General features: G+C 59.6%; 2 protein-coding genes across 10 annotated transcripts; both read right to left on the bottom strand.

Moving 5' to 3' along the window:
- Nucleotides 1–7244: 7244 nt before the first annotated feature.
- LOC121066016 (GTPase IMAP family member 1-like) lies at nucleotides 7245–8292 on the bottom strand. The gene has a single exon (XM_040549338.1). It carries the CDS (start codon nucleotides 8290–8292, stop codon nucleotides 7585–7587), a length of 708 nt encoding a protein of 235 aa, XP_040405272.1. The 3' UTR covers nucleotides 7245–7584.
- LOC121066006 (GTPase IMAP family member 1-like) lies at nucleotides 7245–14603 on the bottom strand. Of its 9 annotated transcripts, none has more exons than XM_040549327.1 (4): nucleotides 14497–14603; nucleotides 12049–12143; nucleotides 9027–11615; nucleotides 7245–8320 (listed from the first exon to the last, which is right to left on the bottom strand). In XM_040549327.1, exons 2-3 carry the CDS (start codon nucleotides 12086–12088, stop codon nucleotides 10693–10695), a joined length of 963 nt encoding a protein of 320 aa, XP_040405261.1. In that variant the 5' UTR covers nucleotides 12089–12143; nucleotides 14497–14603; the 3' UTR covers nucleotides 7245–8320; nucleotides 9027–10692. The 9 variants fall into 9 exon arrangements, with proteins under 9 accessions (XP_040405261.1, XP_040405259.1, XP_040405260.1 ...); XM_040549325.1 differs by lacking the exon at nucleotides 14497–14603 and adding an exon at nucleotides 13968–14473 and having other exon boundaries at nucleotides 12049–13494; XM_040549326.1 differs by lacking the exon at nucleotides 14497–14603 and adding an exon at nucleotides 12455–13179.
- Between the last annotated feature and the right edge of the window lie 3632 nt (nucleotides 14604–18235).

The raw sequence follows: 18235 nt of genomic DNA, 5'->3' as shown, positions 1-18235 counted from the left end.
TAAGGACTACATCCAAATGTCTTTTAAAGACCTCCAGGGATGGCGACTCAACCACTTCCCTGGGCAGTCATTCCAATGCCTAACAACCCTTTCAGTAAAGAAGTTCTTCCTAATATCCAACCTAAACCTCCCCTGGCGCAACTTTAGCCCATTCCCCCTCGTCCTGTCACCGGGCACGTGGGAGAATAGACCAACCCCCACCTCTCTACAGCTTCCTTTAAGGTACCTATAGAGAGCGATGAGGTCTCCCCCGAGCCTCCTCTTCTCCAGGCTAAACAACCCCAGCTCCCTCAGCCGCTCCTCGTAAGACTTGTTCTCCAGACCCCACACCAGCTTCGTGTGATCGACACAGGCACCTAACCAGATCGACACAGGCACCTAACTTGGTGTCATCTGCAAACTTACTGAGGGGGCACTCGATCCCCTCATCCAGGTCATCGATAAAGATATTAAAGAGGACTGGCCCCAGCACTGAGCCCTGGGGGACTCCACTAGTAACTGGCCTCCAACTGGATTTGGCGCCATTCACCACAACTCTTTGGGCCCGGCCATCCAGCCAGTTTTTAAGCCAATGAAGCGTACGCCAGTCCAAGCCACGAGCAGCCAGTTTCTTGAGGAGAATGTTGTGGGAAACGGTGTCAAAAGCCTTACTGAAGTCAAGGTAGATCACATCCACAACCTTCCCCACATCCACCAAGCGCGTCACTTGGTCATAGAAGGAGATCAGGTTCGTCAAGCAGGACCTACCTTTCAAAAACCCATGCTGACTGGGCCTGATCGCCTGGTTGCCCTGCAAGTGCCGCATCATGACATTCAAGATAATCTGCTCCATGAGCTTCCCTGGCACTGACGTCAAACTAACAGGCCTATAGTTCCCCGGGTCTACCCTCCGGCCCTTCTTGTAGATGGGCGTCACATTTGCTAGCCGCCAGTCGACTGGGACCTCTCCTGATAGCCAGGACTGCCAATAAATGATGGAAAGCGGCTTGGCCAGCTCCTCTGCCAGTTCGCTCAGTACCCTCGGGTGGATCCCATCCGGCCCTATCAACTTGCGTACATCCAAGTGCTGTAGCAGGTCGCCAACCATTTCCTCATGGATAGTGAGGGCCACATCCTGTTCCCCATCCCCTTCCACCAGCTCAGGGTACTGGGTATCCAGAGAACAACTGGTCTTGCTGCTAAAGACTGAGGCAAAGAAGGCATTGAGTACCTCAGCCTTTTCCTCATCTTTTGTAACTAAGTTTCCCCCCACATCCAGTAAAGGATGGAGATTCTCCTTAGTCCTCCTTTTTGTGTTGATGTATTTGTAAAAACTTTTTTTGTTATCTTTAACGGCAGTAGCCAGATTGAGCTCCAGATGAGCTTTGGCCTTTCTAATTTTGTCCCTCGCAACATCCTTATAGTCCTCTTGAGTAGCAGTCGTGGCAGTTCGGTGAACTTCCCACTAAGTGGAAGAAGGGAAAGATAACCTGCATTTTTAAAGAGGAAAAAATGAAGACCTGGTTAGCCACAGGCCAGTCATTCTCACCTCTATGCCTGGCAAGATCATGGAGCAGATCTGGCATATCATGCCTGACAAATCTGGTGGCCTCCCATGACAGGGTTACAGCACTGGTGGCTAGGGGAAGAGCAACTGACATCATCTACCTGGACTTGTGCAAAGCATTTGACCCTGTTCCCCCACACTGGAGGGAAGGGATGCCATCCAGAGGGATCTGGACAGGCTTGAGAAGTGGGCCTGTACGGACATCACGAGGTTCAACGAGGCCAAGTGCAAGGTCTTTAATCTGGGCTGAGGAAATTCCAAGCACAAATACAGGTTGGGTGGGGAACGGATTGAGGGCAGCCCTGAGGAGAAGGACCTGGGGTGGTGGTGGAGGACAAGGGGGAATGGTCTTAAACTAAAAGAAAATAGCATTAGGCTAGACATTAGGATGAAATTCTTCACTGTGAGTGTAGTGAGGCAATGGAACAGGCTGCCCAGAGAGGTTGTGGATGCCCCATCCATGGAAGAATTCAAGGCCAGGCTGGATAGGCCCTGAGCAACCTCATCTGGTGGGTGGCATCCCTGTCTATTGCAGGGGGGTTGGAGTTAGATCATCTTTAAGGTCCCTTCCAAACCCAGCCATTCTATGATTTTGTGATTCTATCATTACGATGAGAAGCTCGGCATGAGCCGGCGCTTGGTGCTTGCAGCTCAGAAAGGCAACCGTATCCTGGGCTGTGTCAAAAGAAGTGTGGCCAGCAGGGTGAGGGAGGTGATTCTCCCACTCTGCTCTGCTCTTGTGAGACCCCACCTGGAGCACTGCCTTCGTTCTGAGGCCCCCAGCAGCAGAAGGACGTGGAAGTAGAAGGACATGAGAACGAGTCCACAGGAGGCCTTGAAGATGATCAAGGGGCTGGTGTACCTCTGCTATGAAGACAGACTGAAGCAGTTGGTGTTGTTCAGCCTGGAGAAGAGAAGGCTGCAGGGAGACCTTACAGCGGCCTTCCAGTACCTAAAGGGGGCCTACAGGAAAGCTGGGGAGGGACTCTTGGGCAGGGGGTGTAGTGACAGAACAAGGAGTAATGGTTTCAAATTTAAATCAGGCAGTTTTACATTATCACAGAATCATTAGGGTTGGAAAAGCCCTCCAAGATTATCTGGTCCAACCATAGCCCCTACCCTACCACCTATGTCACCACTAAACCATGTCCCTAAGCACTGCATCCAACCTTTCCTTAAACACCCCCAGGGACGGTGACGCCACCACCTCCCTGGGCAACCCGTCCCAATGCCTGACTGCTCTTTCTGAGAAGAAATGTCTCCTCGTTTCCAACCTAAACCTCTACTTTAGGTTTCCCTCTAGTCCTATCACTAGTTCCCTGTGAGAAGAGGCCGACCCCCAGCTCCCCACATCTTCCTTTCAGGTAGTTGTAGAGAGCAATAAGGTCTCCCCTGAGCTTCCTCTTCTCCAGACTAAACAACCCCAGTGCCCTCAGCCTCTCCTCACAGGACTTGTGTCCCAGGCCCTTCACCAGCTTCGTTGCCCTTCTCTGGACATGCTCCAGGGCCTCGATGTCCTTCTTGTAGTGAGGGGCCCAAAACTGAACACAGCACTCGAGGTGCGGCCTCACCAGAGCAGAGCACAGGGGGACGATCACCTCCCTGCTCCTGCTGGCTGCACTACTCCTGACACAAGCCAGAATGCTGTTGGCCTTGTTGGCCACCTGGGCACACTGCCGGCTCATGCCCAGGCGAGCATCAATCAGCACCCCCAGATCCTTTTCCTCTGCACAGCTTCCCAGCCACTCTGCCCCAAGCCTGTAGCGCTGCACGGGGTCGTTGTGGCCAAAGTGCAGGACCCAGCACTGAGCCATGCTGAACCTCATCCCTTGGCCTCTGCCCATCGACCCATCCTGTCCAGGTCCCTCTGCAGGGCCTTCCTACCCTCGGGCAGATCGACACTTCCCCCCAACTTTGTTTCGTCTGCAAACTTACTGAGGGTGCACTCAATTCCCTCATCCAAATCATCGATAAAGATATTAAAGAGGATCGGCCCCAGCACCGACCCCTGGGGAACACCACTCATGACCGGTTGCCAGTTGGATTTCTCTCCATTCACCACCACACTCTGGGCCCGGCTGCCCAGCCAGTTTTTAACCCAGCAAAGAGTGTACCTGTCCAAGCCATGGGCTGCCAGCTTCTCCTGGAGAATACTGTGGGAGACCGTGTCAAAGGCCCTGCTGAAGTCTAGGTAGACCATGTCAACAGCCTTTCCCTCGTCCACCAGGTGGGTCATCCGGTCATAGAAGGAGGTGAGGTTGGTCAGGCAGGACTTGCCTTTCATGAACCCATGTTGACTGGGCCTGATCCCCAGGTTGTCTTGCGCATGCTGTGTGATTGCACTCAGGATGATTTATTCCATAGCCTTTCCTGGCACCGAGGTCAGGCTGACAGTTCTGTATTTCCCCGGGTTCTCCTTATGACCCTTCTTCTAGATGGGGATCACATTAGCAAGTCTCCGGTCATCTGGGACCTTCTGGTTGACCAGGACCACTGATAAATGGTGGAAAGTTGCTCGGCAATCCCAACCGCCAACTCCCTCAGCACCCTCGGGTGGATCCCATCTGGCCCCATGGACTTGTGACAGTCCAGGTGGAGCAGCAGGTCTCTAACTGTTTCCACCTGAATTGTAGGGGGTTTATTCTGCTCCCCATCCCAGACTTCCAGGTGAGGAGACTGAGTACCCCGAGGATAACTTGTCTGACTATTAAAGACAGATGTATAGAAGGCCTTGAGAATCTCAGTCTTTTCCTTATCCTCAGTAGTCGTGCTCCCCACCACATCCAGTAAAGGATACATATTCTCCTTGGCCCTCCTCTTGCTGTTAATATATTTGGAAAAACACTTTTTGTCGTCTTTTACCACAGTGGCCAGGTTGAACTCATTCTGGGCTTTAGCCATTCTGATTTTCTCTCTGCGTATGTTGGCAACTTCCTTGTGCTCTCCCCAAGTTGCCTGTTCCTTCTTCCACACGAGAAAAACTCTTTTTCTTTTGGAGTCGCAGCAAAAGTTCCCTGTTCAGCCATGCTAGTCTTCTTCCCCACCGGCTCATCTTACGGCACAGGGGGACAGCCTGCTCCTGCGCCTTGAAGGCTTCCTTCTTGAGAAGCGTCCAGCCTTCCTGGACCCCTCTGCCCTTCAGGACTGACTCCCAAGGGACCCTCCCTACCAGTGTCCTGAACAGCTCAAAGTCTGCCCTCCAGAAGTCCAAGGCAGCAGTTTTACTGCCCCCCCCCGCCCCCGACTTCACCAAGAATAGAGAACGCTACCATGTCATGGTCACTCTGCCCAAGACAACTCCTGACCACCACATCTCCCACCAGTCCTTCTCTGTTTGTGAGCAGCAGGTCTAGCGGGGCACCTCCCCTGGTAGGCGCACTAACCATCTGAGTCAGGAAGCTATCTTCCACACACTCCAGGAACCTCCTCAACTGCTTCCTCAGGGCTGCACTGTATTTCCAGCATATGTCTGGGAAGTTGAAGTCCCCCATGAGAACAAGCGCAGGCGATTGTGTGACTTCCACCAGCTGCTTACAGAACACCCCATCCGCCTCTTCATCCTGGTTTGGCGGTCTGTCCGCATCCACCAGAATGTCCTCCTTGTTGGCCAACCCCCTGATCCTTACCCGCAGGAACTTGACCTTAACATTCCCAGCCCCAAGCTCTACAACATCAAAATGCTCTCTAATGCAGAGAGTCACGCCACCTCCCCTCTTTTGTTGCCTGTCCCTCCTGAAGAGCTTATAGCCATCCATTGCAGCACTCCAGTCATGCATTGGTGTGGATGCACTTCAGCTGAGCCACTGCCCTCACACCCAACCCTGGCATTGTTCCCCCAGGCTCATCTCATTCGAGCCTCATTTCATCCCCATCCCCCTTTGTACCTACTTTAAAGCCCTCCCAACAAGCCCTGCCAGCTCCTGGGCTAGGATCCATTTCCCCCCTTTGAGGCAGGTGAGACCCATCTGCAGCCATCAGGCTAGGTGCCAAGTAAACCCCCCCATGGTCAAAAAAAATAAAATTCCTGTGATGGCACCAGCCTCTCAGCCATGTGTTTATCAGCTGGGCTTTCCAGGTGCTCTCAGTATCCCTCCCTGCCACTGAAGGGATAGAGGAAAACACCACCTGTGCTCCTACTCCATCCACTAACCGCCCTAGTTCCCTGGAGCCCCTTTTGATAGTCTTCAGGCTTCTCTCAGTGATTTCATCTCTGCCAGTCTGAACTATCACTAAGGGATAATAATTGGAGGGGCGACCAAGGCCAGGAAGTTTCCTGGCAATGTTCCTGTCCAGGGCCCCAGGGAGGCAGCAGGCCTCCCTACAGGTAGGGTCTGGCCGACATATGGGGCCCTCTGTTCCCCTGAGAAGGGAGTCGCCTACAATGATTATCCTTCTTTCTTTCGTGGTGGAGGCAGTCTTGAGGCGTGGAGTCAACTTCCTTGCCCTCAGCAACCCCCCGTGTGGACTTTCCCCTACATCCTCTCCAACCCATCCCTCGAGCTCCAGAGCCTCAAACTTATTGTATAAGGGCACCTGGGGAGGCAAGGCGGGTAGGGAGGGGGCTCGCCTGTGATGTCAAGCAGGGACCTGTTTCCATTCCTCTCCATCACTCAGGTCCCTTCCCTCTGCCCGACAGTGCCAGGGCAGGGGTTCCACCACTATTTGGGGTGTCTCACCCTGGTGCCTTTCTCGCAGGCATGGCAGGGAGTTGCTCCACTGGTCTAATTCCCACTCACACTCTGATAGTCCCTAATCTCTCCACCTCCTCCTTGAGCTCTGCCGCCAGGCTGATCGGATCCTCCACCTGCTCGCACCTCACGCAGGTGGTATCTCTGCCATGCTCCAATGGCAGCGACAGGCTCAGGCACTCCCTGCAGCCGAAGACCTGAACAGCCACATTTTGGGGCAGGCACTTGGTCGGGGTGGCCACAGTCTTTTTGGCGAGAGCTTTCTGCCGGGTGGAGACCATGGCTGGGTTTGTCTGGGAGGCAGCTGATAAGTGAGCTGGTTTCCTGAGTGGGAAACGATTCTCTGTCCTCCCTGCTCACCCTGCCAAGAGGTGGATTATATTAGATAGCAGGATTAGATATTAGGAAGAAATTATTTCCTATGAGGCAGATGAGGCACAGGAACACTGCCCAGAGAAGCTGTGGATACCCCATCCCTGAAAGTGTTTAAGGCCAAGTATGCTGGGGCTTTCAGCAACCCAGTGTAGTGGGAGGTGTCACTGCCCATGGTAGGGGGCTTGGAATTAGATGAGGTTTAAGGTCTATTCCAAACCAAAACATTCTATGATGCTATGGTTTATTCAGGCCTGAGAGCTCGGTGCATTTTCCACAGATCAAGCACACCCAATGTTGACTTCCTTGCTACACGTAGACATTAAATTCATGCATATTCTCGCTATCTAATACATATTCATTCTAAAATAAGTGAGTTTTGTACTTATGTGGCATCATTCTTAATGGCTCCTTTACAGGCCCTTCTGAGGTTACCAAGAGAAGCTGTGGATGCCCCATCCCTGGAGGTGTCCAAGGCCAGGCTCGATGGGGCCTTGGCCAGCCTGATCTAGTGGGAGGTGTCCCTGCCCATGGCAGGGGCGTTGGAGTTAGATGATCTTTAAGGTTCCTCCCAACCCCAAACATTTTACGATTATATGATTCTTCACCCGGTGTGCAATAAGCCGATTCGCACGCGCTCAGGAGACATATTGCTTTTATTCAGGGATGCCCAGTGAGACATCAGGAAAGTCTTTTTTTGCTGTGCAGGTGTCTGAGCGCTGGCACAGGCTGCCCAGAGCGGCGCTGGGGTCTCCATCGCTGGGGATGTCCAACACCCAATGGACACGGTCCTGGGCAGCCAGCGCTGGGGACCCTGCCTGGGCAGGGATGGAACATGCGGTGTGCAGAGGTGCCTCCAGCCCCAGGCGATCAGTGGTTCTGTGGTGCTGGGATTCATCGCAGCCGTGCAATAAGGAAACCCAGGGAAATCACAATAATGATGAGGACAATCAGCACACAAGCCAGGAGAACTGTCCTTCAGCTGGACCGCACCTTCTTTATCCTGCCTGCTCTGTACCTCGCCATGTGATACTCCACCTTCCCTTCTGTTAAATTGGGCTCCAGGTACATCTCATTGCTGTAGTACCTGTCCCCATTTGCCCGCACCATGCAGCGGACCATCCCCATCAGCTCTGCGACCTGCTGGTCCCGTTCGGCTCCAGCTGCCCGGTTGTTGAAGCCGCAGTACCTGTTCCCGCACCTCTGGATCAGCTCGTGGAGAGCTTTGTTGTCAGTACAGGACACGTAGTCGTGCAGAGATCGCCCCGCCAGCTCTTCTGCGCGGGTGAATATGACGATCGTGTGCCTCAAAACATCAGCTCCGAAGATGTCCTGCAGTCTCTCTGCGGCCTTCGCCTTCTCCTGGGTGAATCGGCCCAGCTGGGTCACCAGCAGCAGCGCGTGGGGGCCCGGGGAGGACAGCCTGATGCAGCGGATAATTTCTTGGTGCACCTCGTCACTGGCATCACTTGGGTTGAAAATGTCGGCCGTGTCAACCACCGTGAAGTCCTCGCCGTCCCAGTGCCCTTGTGCTTTCTCACACCTCACGGTCACTGGCTTGGTGGACAGCTTGGACTCAAAGACACGTTCCCCAAGGAGGGTGTTCCCCGTGGCGCTTTTCCCTCCACCAGCCTTCCCAGCCAGGATCAGCCTCATCTCCAAGCCCCCGCCGACGCTGGGCAGCATGTAGACACGCCGGATGGCCACAGCCACGCTGCGGAGACAAAAGCAGACGCCCAGGGCTCTGTCAGCAGGCACCCAGAGGCTGGGAGCGTTACCGACAGCAGAAGGGATTTTCACTAAAAGCGAGGATGGTTTTGAAGCCTCGCTGCTGGCGACTGGAGGCTGCGGGGCTCTGTGTGCCCCCGCTGTGGGAAGGGCTCGGGAGGCTGCAGCTGGGTCAGGCTGCGGTGGCACCGGGCCAGATGGGGTCCCCTGGATCGCGCTGCAGCGTGTGCAGCCACAGCAGTGCACGGACAGCAGCAAGGAACAGAAAATGAAAATGAAAGCCAGAACTGCGAGGTGCTGTGGGGAAACAGAGCGGCAAGGCAGCCTCAGTCTGCGCACGATCACGGGCGGGGAAGGCAGCGTGGTGGCAGGGACCCTCGGGTGGTGGCAGGGACCCTCGGGGCGGTGACACACGTGCAGCCAGGGCCCCGCGTGGGGCTGAGCACCATCCTGAGAGCCTCCCCTGGGCTGGGGCTGGGGCTGGGGCCATGCCGGCACCTGGGGCTGGGGAGGTCTGCGCTGTGCCCACACCGAGCATGGGGAGCGAGGAGTGGGGAGAAGGGAAGGAGAGAGGAGGGGACAGGGGGAAGAGCCACTTCCCTGCCCCGCTGCCCTGCGCCCGGTCCCCAGGCCCCCCCCGAAGCCCTCCCTGCCGGCACGGAGCCTTGTGGCCCCTGGCCTCCCGCCCGTACCTTCCTGCAGGTCCTGCGCTGGCGTTCGCCTTGTCCCCGCGGGACGCTCACAGCCACCAGGAAGTGACAGCGGTGACGGCGTCGGTGTCAGCCTAGAGAACTGTGCTCATGGCAGCAGGGCAGCACCGGCTCCTCCCGCACCAGCCCCCGTCTCGGTTTCGATTCTGTGCACCTCTGGAGGTGTAGCCAACTATAACGCTAATTCTTGTAATTCCTCCAGAAACAATCCAACCTCAGAGTTATTTAACTACCGTGATGATCTGTGCTTAGTTTTGAAGCAGTTTCTCCTGCTGCTATGACTGGAGGCAGAGCCCTGACAGAAGAAGGGGCAGGAGACGAGGCAGCTGCAGCCTGCATCGCGGTCAGGGGCTGGGACGGACCCTGCACACCACACAGGGCTGGGACAGACCCTGCAAGCCTCTTAAGTGTTGCAAAGGTTGCAAGTGAGAAATCTGAATTTCCCTGCCACTATCTTGTACTTCTTTCTCCCCACGCTCGTGGTGCTCCCTGGCTCCGCAGGCACCTGCAGAGCTGGCAGTGACACTGCCGGGGCACCGCAGGGCTCCTCGCCGGGTGCCTCCAGCCCCACATCCTGCTCTCACACCTCCGACCCCTGCTCCCACACCCCCGGGGCTCCCCCCTACAGGTCTGTGATCACAGCAAAACATGAAACTGCACACAAGTGCAGAGCAGCCCGTGTTCCTGAAGGCAGGGAGGTGTGCATGAGAAATGGAGGCTGTGCCTGTGTGCAGCTCCACAGCACGTCAGTCCGGGCAGAGGACAACCGCAATGGGATGGCATCTCATCCTGTGTCACGGCACTTCCCTGTCAAAGTTCATGGTGGTTTCAGATGCTCAGAACTGCTGCTGCCAGGGATACTTCCACCATCCCTGTACGTGTGACCAACCTGTCCCACCTGTCCCTAGGATGCTCTTTGCCCTGGGCCCTGCCTCAGGGACGTGGATCCCCAGGTACCTGCTCATATGGCTCAAATCCGCTGAGAAACAGCAGCAGCACCTGAAGGGCAGCAGGAAGAAGGGCTGGGTCCCTTGGTGTCCCTGCCAGGGTCCCTCGATGTCCCTGCTGGGCCAGCTGGCACCGGGCCCATTGCCCCGTGCCCCTTGTCCTTCACCCCCCCACCCCCCAGCCCCGTGCCAGGCCAAGGTGGCTCCCCAAATCCCATGCCAGCCTGCGGGGACATGAGGTGAGCTCAGCCCATGGCAGTGAGGGGAATGTGACCAGTTCTGTCCTCGCCCTGCTGCCCCCAGAGCTGCTCAGGGACGGGTCCCCTCTGGTGGGTGCTGCTCCCCTCCGCCTGGATGCTCTGCGCTCTCCTGGCAGCACCCAGGGCTGCCCCACGGCTCGATGCAGGGGACGAGGGCATTTCCTGGGAGGCGCTGCCTGGCTCTGCCCCTGCGTGTCCCCAGGTCCGCAACCATCCCTGCAATGCCTTGGGCACATCCCTGGCATCGAGATGGAGACAAAGCAGAAATCGCTCAGCAGCCGCAAGCTTTGTGCTGCAGTTTCGCGCCGAGAGGCACAGCCCATGTGGGGACTGCGGTGCTGTTAGAATGGGAATCAGCTGCTTGCCATGCTGTTAAGAAACACAGCGCAATTAACTGGGAAAAGAAATACAGAACAGTGTATTCTAGTTCTGTTCTTGCTTCTAGCGCAAGAAGCGGTTGTACAGCCAGACAACTGCCCTCCAACCACTGAGGCACGCCTGCCACAGAAAGTGCACAATGCACAGGACCACTGCCCCGGTGAAGCGGCAGCAGCAGCACAGGAACCACATGCATCGTGTGCACCGCAGCCCCTGCACACACCGCGTGAGCCACCCCAGGCACCCGTCTCTTGATGCTCCTTGTTGGCCGTGCAATTGCTGCTCCACTTGATTTGCGAGGCGCTTGCACTTCTCTTCGAAATCCACGTTGTTGCAGCTGAGGAGCCACGTGGCCTGGGAGTAGAGCTCGTTCGTGTAATGGGCGTTCTGGTTCTCCTCCAGCACCTGCTGCACCAGCAGCATCAGGTCCTCGACCTGGGCTTCGCGCTCAGCGCCGGCCGCCCGGTTGCTGAAGGCGCAGCACCGTCCCCCGCAGGCCTGGAGCAGCTCCCACAGGGCGGCGTTCCTGGGGTGCGCCACGTAGTGCTGCAGGGAGCCGCCCCCCAGGTCCTCCTTGCGGGTGAAGAGGATGACGGTGTGCCTCGCAGCCTCGTGCCCCAGCACCCGCCACACTTGTCGGGCGGCCTCCTCGTCCTCCTGCGTGAAGCGGCCCAGCTGGGTCACCAGCACCAGGACGTGCGGCCCCGGCGCCGACAGCAGCAGGCAGCGGGCAAGCTCGTAGCAGGACCGGGCGCTGTGCTCCAGTGAGTCAAACATGTTGGGGGTGTCGGTGACCACCACCCTGCGGCCCTGCCAGAGCCGGCTCTCCTGGGCACACGTCCGCGTCACCGCCCATGGCGCCAGGTGCGACTCGAAGGCCGCCTGCCCCAGGATGGTGTTCCCCGTTGCGCTTTTCCCTCCACCGGCCTTCCCGACGAGTACCAGGCGCAGCTCCGGCTCCCCCATGTGCTCCTGTGTCCCCTGGCCTGCTGGCATCAGCGAGGGGAAAGGCTCAGCGAGAGAGCAGCAGCGTGTAAAGCCCTGGCTGGGGTGGGTCATGCATGGAAACAGCCCGGCACAGGGGCACAGAGCTGCCTGTGCCACCCCAGGGCTACCTGTGCCATCCCAGAGACATCTGTGCCACCCCAGGGCTGCCTGTGCCACCCCAGGGATGCTCTTACCTCCCCAGGGATACCCGTGACACTCCAGGGATACCCGCGCCATCCCAGGGATGCCTGTCCCCTCTCCATGTGCATGGCACCGCTCAGCACATGCCGTGCTCCCGCCTGCTCTGTCCCCAAAACCCCTCCCAGCAGGGAGACTGCCTGGAGAGCCTGGTCCCTGCAGTGGCACGAGGACACCGATCCCCCCTGCGAGGGGGCTCTGGGGCAGGGCAGTGCCTGGCCCTTGCACACTTACCGTGACACTCACCGTGATCCTTCCGGGGGCCGCTCGCCATCGTGCTCTGCCGGAGTGTCAGTGCAGGAAGGGTGATGCCGGAGCCAGGTCACAGGCTGCAGGGGGACAGAGAGCAAACACACCTGCAGGGTGAAGGATTTACCGCTGGGCTTGGGGGATAAGGCCACTGGCAGGCTGTGACAAAGCCCTTGAGAAGGCCGAGCCTGCAGCGCCAGCCCAGCCAGCAGCGGGCTTGGCCAGGGACCATTCGCCCGTGGGTGAGCAACGCTGGCTGCTCCCGATCTCTGCGTTCAGAAGCAGCCCCCCAGGGATCTGCTGCATGGTTTCCGTGCTGCTGAGCTGTGACTCTGGAGCCGCGCAGCGCACTGGGGAGCAAAGTCGGTGAGCACCAAGCCCCTGCACCTACCCACGGCTCCGGGCACAGGACTGTCCCTGGGCAGGAGGTGCCCGTGCCCGGACCCAGCTTTCAGTTTGGGGCTGCAGGGGTGGGAGCTGAGTGCAGCAGGGCTGGGCACAAGGCTCACGGGGCAGGGGCTCTGCAAGGACAGCCCAGAGACACTCCTGGGGGGCACGGAGCTGTGGGGGAGCAGTGGGGGGCGGTTTGCTGCATGCTCTGCAGGGCGCACCCAGCCCCAGCTGCAAACACCAAAGGTCCTGCAAACAGGCTTTTCCCGTAAATGTGCTGAGCTCCCACTGCGCTATTCCAGGGAGCAGGACTAAGGGCAATGTCCTGAGAAAATTCCATGGTGCTGCTGCTGCCCCAAGCACGAACGGCGCGGAGCAGCCCCGCTCCCCCCGACCGTGGCCCTGGGCTCTTACAGGACAACGTCCCCCAGCGTCCCACCTTTGCAGCCCTGCGGTTCGGTACCCACATGGCCCCGGGCACGCAGCAGCCCCGAGCACAGAGCAGCCCTGGAGAACGCTGCTCCCGGTGCCCTGCAGCATGCCCTGCACATGTCCCTGCACACAGCACGAGCTCCCAAGGTGGGCTCGGGGGCGGGCAGGGGCTCCCCGCACCACGATGACACCATGCACATCTCCACGGCAGAGCTGTGGTCTCCAAAGGTGCCCACTCGCAAGCTGCTCACAGGAGCTGCTCCCACGGCGGCTCCGAACTGGAAGATTTCCTCTTGTGCCAGCGCATGTCCATCAGGGCTTCGGGTCCAGAGCTTCTGGAGACCTCTGCTGCCGGCATTCACCACGTAGCCACGCAGGGAGCCGTGCCCCAGATCTTCTGGGTGAAGACAACCAACGGGCACTTCGTGGCGGCTGTCCCCCAAACCTGCCGCGTGCTCTTCGCCACCTGCCAGTCGTGCTGCGTGTAGCAGCCCAGCCGGGTTACCAGCGCCAGGGCGCAGCGGCTGTGGGTGCAAAGGTGGCTCTGCTCCTGGGCTGCCTCCCCCCGGCCCCACGGTGACCTCTCAAAAATCACTGGGAAAGCTCAATCTGTGCAAATGAGGGAAAACATGTCCTGGAAATAAACCTCACCGGTCATGAGGTTAACGAGACAATGAGGTGTAGCCCCCTAACAGAGGAGTTTTGGTCTGATGCTCATGCAAATACAGCCGGAGGCCCCCTTTTCCACCCAGGCTGTGATGTGTGAGGCCGCACTCTCCTGCGCCGGGGACATTTTGTGGCACAGCACAAACCGGTGTTCAACCCCTGCCCGGCCCCTCTGCTAACCCCAGGTCCCTTGCAGGAGGCAGGGAGCCCCCTCCTCCGGTCCCTGTGTGCCACAGCCCCAGCACGCTGCTCGTGCTTTGGACTGAGACACTCGAGCACCACTTTGTGCTCGGGGCCATCCATACAGGGCGGCGGGTTCGGACCCCTGTGGGTGCCTGGGCACCAACCGCCCATGGCTCTGCGGTTCCCTGTGGGCGTGCAGTCCCCGTGGCGCCGCGGTGTGCCTGTTTGCTCACCTTCACCCGTGGGCACGCTGTCCCGCAGCTCGCCTTGATCTGCTGCTGGTGTTTGGCTGCGCGCCTCCTTCACGTCCCCTTCCTGCTCCCCAGCGCCGTCCCTCCTGGGACGCTTTTACTTTCGGTCGGTTCGCAGCCTTTGGGTCCGCGAACCTCCCGTGCTCCTGCTTCAGGCACCTCCTGGCCCCCCCTCCTCATCCCCGCAGGGGCTCGGGCACTCTTCCTCCCATTCCTCTTCCTCTCGGCCGCACGTCCCCAGCCCGGCCAGCTCGGGATGCCCGCGGGGCTGCCCCTGGCTGCTGGGGGGTCCGCACGGTGTCTGCTGGGGGGCTTTGAGGGGGTCCTGGGGCAGAGCTGCCGTGCCATAGCCACGGGGCAGCCGCCACCTGGGTCCAGTCTCGCCCTCGCCCACGGGTGCTCCAGCACGGGGGGCACCGCTCCGGTCCCGTTCCCCTGCTCGCCCACTGACCGGCGTCCAACCCCCAGACCCCGGTACCGCCCGGTCCCGGTACCCCGCCGGTTCCCTCACCTGCTTGGCTCCGGTACCCGCCGGCCCCCCAAAGCCGCCGGCGCTCACCGGGACCGGGAGCGGAGCCCGGGTGCGCAGCAGCGGCCGCGGAGCTCCCGGAGTGGAGCCGCGACCCCCTGCGTCGGTGCGGGGAACGGCACCGGGAGCCGGGCACCGGGAGCCGGGCACCGGGGGTCAGGGACACCGGCACTGGGACCGGGGTCACCGGGACACTGCGACACTGCGTGTCACCTGGGGCACTGGGGGCACTGGGACACGGGGATCTGTGACACAGCGACATGAGGGCTGGGGACATCGGGACATGGGGACACCGGGTGTCAGGGACATGGGGACTGGGGACGTTGGGACACCGGGACCTGTGACACAGAGACATGGAGACTGGGTGCATTGGGACATGAGGACATTAGGTGTCAGGGACATGTGGACCTGGGGAAATTGAGACATGGGGACCGGTGACACAGGGACATGAGGACTGGGGACATGGGGACACTGGGTGTCAGGGACCTGGGAACATTGGGACACAGGGACCTGTGACACAGGGACATGGAGACTGGGGACATCAGGACATGGGGACACTGGGTGTCAGGGACATGGGGACCTGGGGGCATTGGGACACAGGGATCTGTGGCACAGGGACATTGGGAGTGGGGACATTGGGACACAGGGACCTGTGACACAGGGACATGGGGACTGGGGACGTTGGGACAAAGGGACATTGGGGCATGAGGACAGCAGGTGTCAGGAACACGGGGAGCCGAAGACATTGAGACACAGGGACCTGTGACACAGGGACATGGGGACCGGGGACATCAGGACATGAGGACACTAGGTGTCAGGGACATGGGGACTTGGGGACATTGAGACACCGGGACCTGTGACACGCGGATATGGGGACTGGGGACATGGGGACACGGTGTCAGGGACCTGGGGACATTGGGACACAGGGATCTGTGACACAGGGACATGGGGACTGGGGACATGGGGACATGGTGTCAGGGACCTGGGACCTGGGGATATTGGGGCACAGGGATCTATGACACAGGGACATTGGGAATGGGGACACTGGGACACAGGGACAGGGGGACACTGGGACACCAGGTGTCAGGAACCTCTGGCCGCAGGGAGCAGCACCATGGCAGCGGCCGCACAGCCGGCATCTTGGGGAGGCGGAGGAGAGCTCCTGCCATCTCGTGACCATGGCCAGAGGGACCCCAAAGGCTTCAGCCTCTGAAGCCTGGTGATGCCCGAGGACAAACCAGCACGAGAGCCAGGGGCTGCCAAGGCAAGGCTTTAAATTAAAGGCTGAGGAGCAAACCTCCTGTTCCGGCCAGAACCTGGCTTCCTTGGGGCTCTGGCAGAGCCCTGCCGTGTCCATCACCTCTGAGGCACCTCGGAGGTCGCAGCAGTGCCGCACACGCAGCATGTGCATGGCTGCACGTTGTGTTAGTTTGCATGGCAAGGCCCGGTAGTGGGGAGCTGCGGGGGGCGCCTCTGTGAGCAGAGCCCAGCATCTGCCCTGTGTCAGAGCAGAGCCAGCTCCAGCTGCTCCAAAAGGGACCCGCTGCTGGCCAGAGGTGAGCCAATAAACAATGTTGTTTGTGCCTCTCTGAGAGCACATTTAAGAAAGGAGAAAAATACCAAAACCCTGCTGCACAACAGCAGCTGGGAGAGGGGAGAGAGAAATGTGAGAGACCCTGCAGCCCCCCGGTGAGTGCAGCAGGAGGCAGGAGGTGCTCCGGGCACGCAGCAGCAGTTCCCCTGCGGCCGGTGGAGAGGCCCCTGGTGGAGCAGGCTGTCCCCCTGCACCCACGGGTCCCACACGGAGCAGATCTCCATGCTGCAGCCCCCCCATGGAGGAGCCCCCGGTGGAGCAGGTGGATGTGGCCTGGAGGAGGCTGCGGACCATGGAGAGCCCCCGCAGGAGCAGGCCCCGGGCCGGAGCTGCAGCCCGTGGAGAGGAGCCCACGCAGGAGCAGGGGGCCTGGGGGGAGCTGCCGCCCGTGGGGGACCCGTGCTGGAGCAGTTTGCTCCTGGGGGATGGACCCCGTGGTACGGAGCCCTGTGGGAGCGGTTCTTGAGGAGCTGCTGCTGCCTGTGGGCAGCCCATGAGGGATCAGTTCGGGAAGGACGGCATCCTGTGGGAGGGACCCCACGGGGAGCAGGGGCAGGTGAAGGAGCGGCGGGGACGAAGCGTCAGGGACTGACCGCAGCCCCCAGTCCCCTGTGCTGCTTGGGGGGGGGGAGAGAAGAGGGTGTGTGTGTGGAAGGTGTTTGTAGTCTGCTTGTAGTTTCTCACTGTTCTATTCCACTAGTGATAGGCAATAAATTACATTAATCTCCCTACTCTGAGTCTGTTTTGCCCATGACGATAATCGTTGAGTGATCTCCCCGTCCTTATCTCAGCCCCTGAGCCCTTTCCCCCTTTCCCTTTGAGTAGGGGGAGTGAGAGAGCAGTTGTGCTGGAGCTCAGCAGCCCAGCAGGGTAAAACCACCGCACACAGGCCTCATGGTGAGCCACCAAACTTTGGGCCACAAGGGCTCTAAGCCCGTCCTTCCCTACACTTGGGGATTCGTGGCTCGCGTTGCTGCTGACGGGGACGGGCCTCGCGGTGTGAGGGTGTTGTAGGAGGACACGGCCTACCCCAGAACACCCTCCTGCGTACTGAGCTTGTTCCTTTTGCCACTGGGGGAAAACAGAGAAAGCCAAAGTCAATAAAATGCAGTTGAGGTGGAAGCGTCTCCAGCCTCCCTCTGCTGGGACAGGCACAGGCCGAAGGGCAATGGCAGCTCCCAGGCCCCGAGCGCTGCCTCGGATCCGCTCCTGCCCCCGGCCACATAACCAGCAGGGGATGGCTGTGAGCTGGGGGGGACACAGGAGCAGAGCCAGGACCCCTCTGTCACGTTATCCCCACACTCCCACCTCTTGTCACAGCCCAGGGCTCACCACACCAGGCAGGACACCCGGCATGTGCCCGTGGAGCGGTGCTGGCTGCTGTGCCAAGCCCACGTACGGCTCGTGCTGGGGTGTCCCTGCTCCCGGCTGGCATTCTCAGCATCCATCCATCTTTTGGGACAGCGGAGGATCTGCAGGGGCCATCTGGGGATGCAGCGCACGCTCTGCTGACCGCTGTGCCGAGGCCGGCCGAGTCCTGCAGCAGCGACAGCTGCTGGCCTGGGTGAGGGCAGGATGGGAGCAACACCTGCAAGGGGCAAGGCTGAGCTGGGAATGGGCTCCCCGGCACACGCAGGGCCGTCGCTCACCCCTGGTGCAGGCGCATGAGCAGCTCCGTCCTTGGTGAGCATCTCCGCAGCCCTCCCAGGCAGCAGCGATGTCCTGGAGGGCCCTGGGAAGGCGTGGGTGAGCCCTCACGAAACTCCCCAGGTTCCCAGCAAGATGGAGACGTGGTGTTTTCCAAGCGTAATTAATTTAATTCATACACATCAGCAGTACCTGCATTTCCACACATGTAGTGGCGAAGGGAGAAGTGGGCAGAGGACGGGGCAGGGGTCACTTTGTGCAGCTCTTTGCAGGGGGCTTTGCCTTTTGCCAGGACGGCGAGAAGACACCGGCGGGCAGGGGCGCGGCGGCCGGCAGCCCCCACGGCACTGGGGCTGGGCCCAGCACCCTCCTCCTGGTACCAGGCTGGGTGGGGGCACTGCGGGGAAAGGGCTGCCTGTGGGGGGGGCTGCACCGTGTGTGGCGGGGTGCAGGTGGTGCCATGGGCACGGATCGACCTGT

Source organism: Cygnus olor, chromosome 2, assembly GCF_009769625.2.
Source record: "Cygnus olor isolate bCygOlo1 chromosome 2, bCygOlo1.pri.v2, whole genome shotgun sequence".
Classification (NCBI taxonomy): domain Eukaryota; kingdom Metazoa; phylum Chordata; class Aves; order Anseriformes; family Anatidae; genus Cygnus; species Cygnus olor.
The sequence above is the reverse complement of the archived record's forward strand: the minus strand, read 5'-3'. Positions and strand labels throughout refer to the sequence as shown.